Source organism: Brassica napus, chromosome C4 (assembly GCF_020379485.1).
Source record: "Brassica napus cultivar Da-Ae chromosome C4, Da-Ae, whole genome shotgun sequence".
Lineage (NCBI taxonomy): Eukaryota > Viridiplantae > Streptophyta > Magnoliopsida > Brassicales > Brassicaceae > Brassica > Brassica napus.
Window position 1 is genome coordinate 41,659,791 of NC_063447.1, and position 3,630 is coordinate 41,663,420.

Sequence of the window (3,630 nt, forward strand, 5' to 3'; positions counted from 1 at the left end):
CCCACTCCTCAACATTGCTGTTGCTGCCATTGTTCTAGGTACTATGGCATGGCTGTATGCAAAAATAATTGTGGGTTGATTTATGTCATCTATTACCTATCTTCCTTGGTTTCTATTGCCCCCACTATTGTAGTCACCCATGACATATTACTGGGCTTATGTCATCTCTTCACTAATGCTACTCTTAATTTGTCTTCATCTTTCCAAAACAGTTGCTTAATGAACAACATTTTCCAACGCTTATTCTTCTGCTTATTTATGTCCACTTCCAAGTTTTTTGTTATTTCCGAACCAACATACCAACACTCTGTATCTGACGTACTGTGACTCTTACACACTCATGCCATTTGTTGGAAAATCCCATTTGCACCAAAAATAGTATACTTGCGGTGACCACATCCACAAATTTATTTAGATGAGTGCAATTTGGCTAACCAAAAACGTTTGCCTAACAAAGATACCAGTGCAATTTGGCTAACCTAAAACAACCAAATGTTTTCAGGATTTAGTAGCACAATATTTGTTTCAAAAAATATGAAAGCAACAACATTCCGTCAACATTCAAACCACCTTCACTAGGTTTCAAGCAATATAATAAAAGTTCCCAAAAAAATTGACTTGATCCCACAACAATACATATCCAAATGAAGCCTTCCTTCTACGACCTTATATAGGAACAGTGCAGTTAGTCCTGTTGTGTCCTTCCTCCCTGCACCTACCACATATGTTCTTACTAACAGTCTTCTTAGGCGCCTGCAGTAACAATCACAAGTCAGTTCACCCAACAATACCTTGCTTAATAGGTTAACTTAACAATAAATAGCCTAATACGTTTCCAACATCTCACCTTTATCTCCCCGGTCGATGGTATGCGTGTCTTGCGACGTCTCCCTGGTTGTCTCTTCGTATTAGGAGGGTACATAACCTGACTGCTGACTTCTTCAGGTATATCAACATCCCTAGCATCACTGTGGGGGCTGATAACGCCTGCGTACGTCTCCCTCCACACAGTCGTTTTGTACCAGTGCCCACACAATGTGTCGTGAGGCACACCGACCACGTCAGCTGCAAGCATAGCATGGCCACAAGGAATTTTGATATTATCAAAATACTTACAACTACACTTCCTCTCTGCTAGCATCACTTTGTCTGATCTACCAAACTTTCCCAAAATTTGGCTGCTCCAGCTATTCACTGCATTTATCTTGCTTCTCTTCACAGTTGCCATGTTCTTTGTCATCTGTTTGTCCACTTCAACGCTAACCAAACCTCTGTGTTTCTCTGTCTTTTTCCTTCTCGCACAAAACTATCTGGTCATCATCCTCTGTATGAAAGTCAGCAACTCTACTATAGCAGCTCCCCTTCCTTCCAACAACGCCTTGTTAAGTTGTTCAGCAATATTGCTGGTCATAATGTTATATCTATCACCAGGGAAATTTGCTCTAGACCAACGAGCAACACCTATTTGACCAAGATAAATGCCACACGCACTGCTAGCCGCCCTAATCTTTCCATAATAATCTCTGAACTCCCCGACACTATGTGCCATCGCAGCGGCAGTAACCATCTTTGCTAAGTTCTTACTCGAGAACCTCGAGTTCACATTCGTAGCCAGATGAACAATGCAAGCCCCATGCTTGGCCTGAGGATAAATCTTACTTACTGCATTAGATATGCACACGGCCCTGTCTGAAATAATCGCTAGAGAAGGGGAGTCACATAGAATCCTCTCTACTTTCTGAAGAAACCATGTCCAAGCATCCTTATCCTCACTGTCCACAACTGCAAATGCAAGTGGGAATATTTGGAAATTTGCATCCTGCCCACTAGCGGTCAACAGCACTCCTTTGTACTTGCCACTTAGGTGTGTACCGTCAACCACCAATACATGCCTCAGCTTCCTAAACCCACTTATTGAAGCACCAAAAGCTAGAAACAAATATAGAAAACGTTCGTCCCCGTCGTCGTCTACATCAGTTTCCAAATCAGCAATAGTACCAGGATTTGCCAGCTTCAACATATACAAATACTCCGGCAGCTTTAAGTAAGAGTCCTCATAAAAACCACGCAAACCCAAAACGGCCTTCTCCTTCGCCCTATAACACTTCATGTACGAGGCGTCCACCCACAGATCCTCTAAAACAAGTCTTTGCAAATCCCTAGCAACAGGCAACTTACCCATCTCTCCAAACTTCGCCTTGTAAACAGCAGCTATCACACGAGACGTTGCCTTGCTCTTGTACCCATTACAGAACTCTATTGGACAGCTATGATCAAGTTGTGCCTTCCTTATCTCATAATACCCACAACCCCTAACTTCATGTGCAGTTACTCGCCAATCACATCTATTGTCAGGACACTCAACAACAAACGAATCTATCTTTGTCCTGGTCTGCGTGAACTTGAACTGCTTCTTTATGGCATAGATAGCTAAAGCTATCTGACAATCCTCTTTGCTTCCAAACACCTTTCCAACTTCTATCTTACCGTCACACTCATCCACGTCCATATCACGGATTTCAGCTGCATCAAATTCTGTATCATCAAACAGCGGTGGTATATCAAACTCTTCATCATCGATGTCTTCAAGTCTTCGTTTGGGCACATTGTTCCTGTTACAACTACGGCCTCTGCTCCAAGGATTACCCTCCCCCAGAGTCTCATCTTTCGCATTATCTTCTCCTCCGCTACCACCACCGACCTCAACATAGTGGTCAAAACAACTTTGTGTGTCACAAAAATAAGTACGTGGCCCTTGCTTCTTTGTTAGACCTTCAACAATATCATCCTCGTTGTAAACAACATTAACAGCAGCAGAACCTCCGAAATCTCCAGCTAGTAAAGGTGACCAGAACTCCTTGTCGTAACCTCTAGGCCTCACTGAAATCTCGTCCAATTCAAAGTTCTCTTCTTCATAACCACTCTCATCCTCGCCTTTGCTACTCCCTCCTTTCAGACCTTCACTCATGATTTTTTCCTCTAATTTCTCCACTTCCCGCACCAGTTCATCGTCATCTGCAATGTCGATTACTCTGCTCTTTTTGTAAGGGGATGACACATACCCATTCTTTGAGGAACCACAACCCAAGTCGCTCCTGCCTCCAAACCTCGCCGCTTATGGTGAGACAAATCCCAGCCCTGAGTCGTCTGCAATGTCGATTACTCTGGTTTTGGTCGCAGCCGATGATAAATACCCCTTCTTTGAGGAACCACAACCCAAATCCCTCTTTTCGACAAACCTCGCCGCTTCTGGTGACACATAACCCATCCCAATGTCGTCCACAACCTCATTGTCCACGTTATCTGTTTTAAGTTCAAACTTTGCAAACATATTCATTCCCCCTTTCACTTTTTGATGTTGACAGAAATACTTCACCGCCCCCTCGTTAGTTATCAGAACCGGTGGGGTCCTAATCCCGGTCGCAAGTTCAAAGCTTGTTGGTGGCCAGTAACTTAGAGACACACGGAAACACCCCTCGTCAAGTTTACACTCACGCAGAACATTCCCCTCAAGCTCATTGCACCCAATACCATCGTAAATCTGAACCATACGACCCATCTTGTTTTTCTCGATGACAAAATCTCACGTCCCTACATCGCCACAAACCCAATCACCGCTTAAAACCATGC

The 3,630-nt window shown here is 43.6% G+C and overlaps 1 protein-coding gene across 1 annotated transcript; it reads right to left on the reverse strand.

Annotated features, from left to right (window-relative positions):
• Window positions 1-666: 666 nt before the first annotated feature.
• On the reverse strand, window positions 667-1,228 carry LOC106393780. The gene is made up of 2 exons (XM_013834448.1): window positions 848-1,228; window positions 667-753 (listed from the first exon to the last, which is right to left on the reverse strand). Exons 1-2 carry the CDS (start codon window positions 1,226-1,228, stop codon window positions 667-669), a joined length of 468 nt encoding a protein of 155 aa, XP_013689902.1.
• Window positions 1,229-3,630: the final 2,402 nt, after the last annotated feature.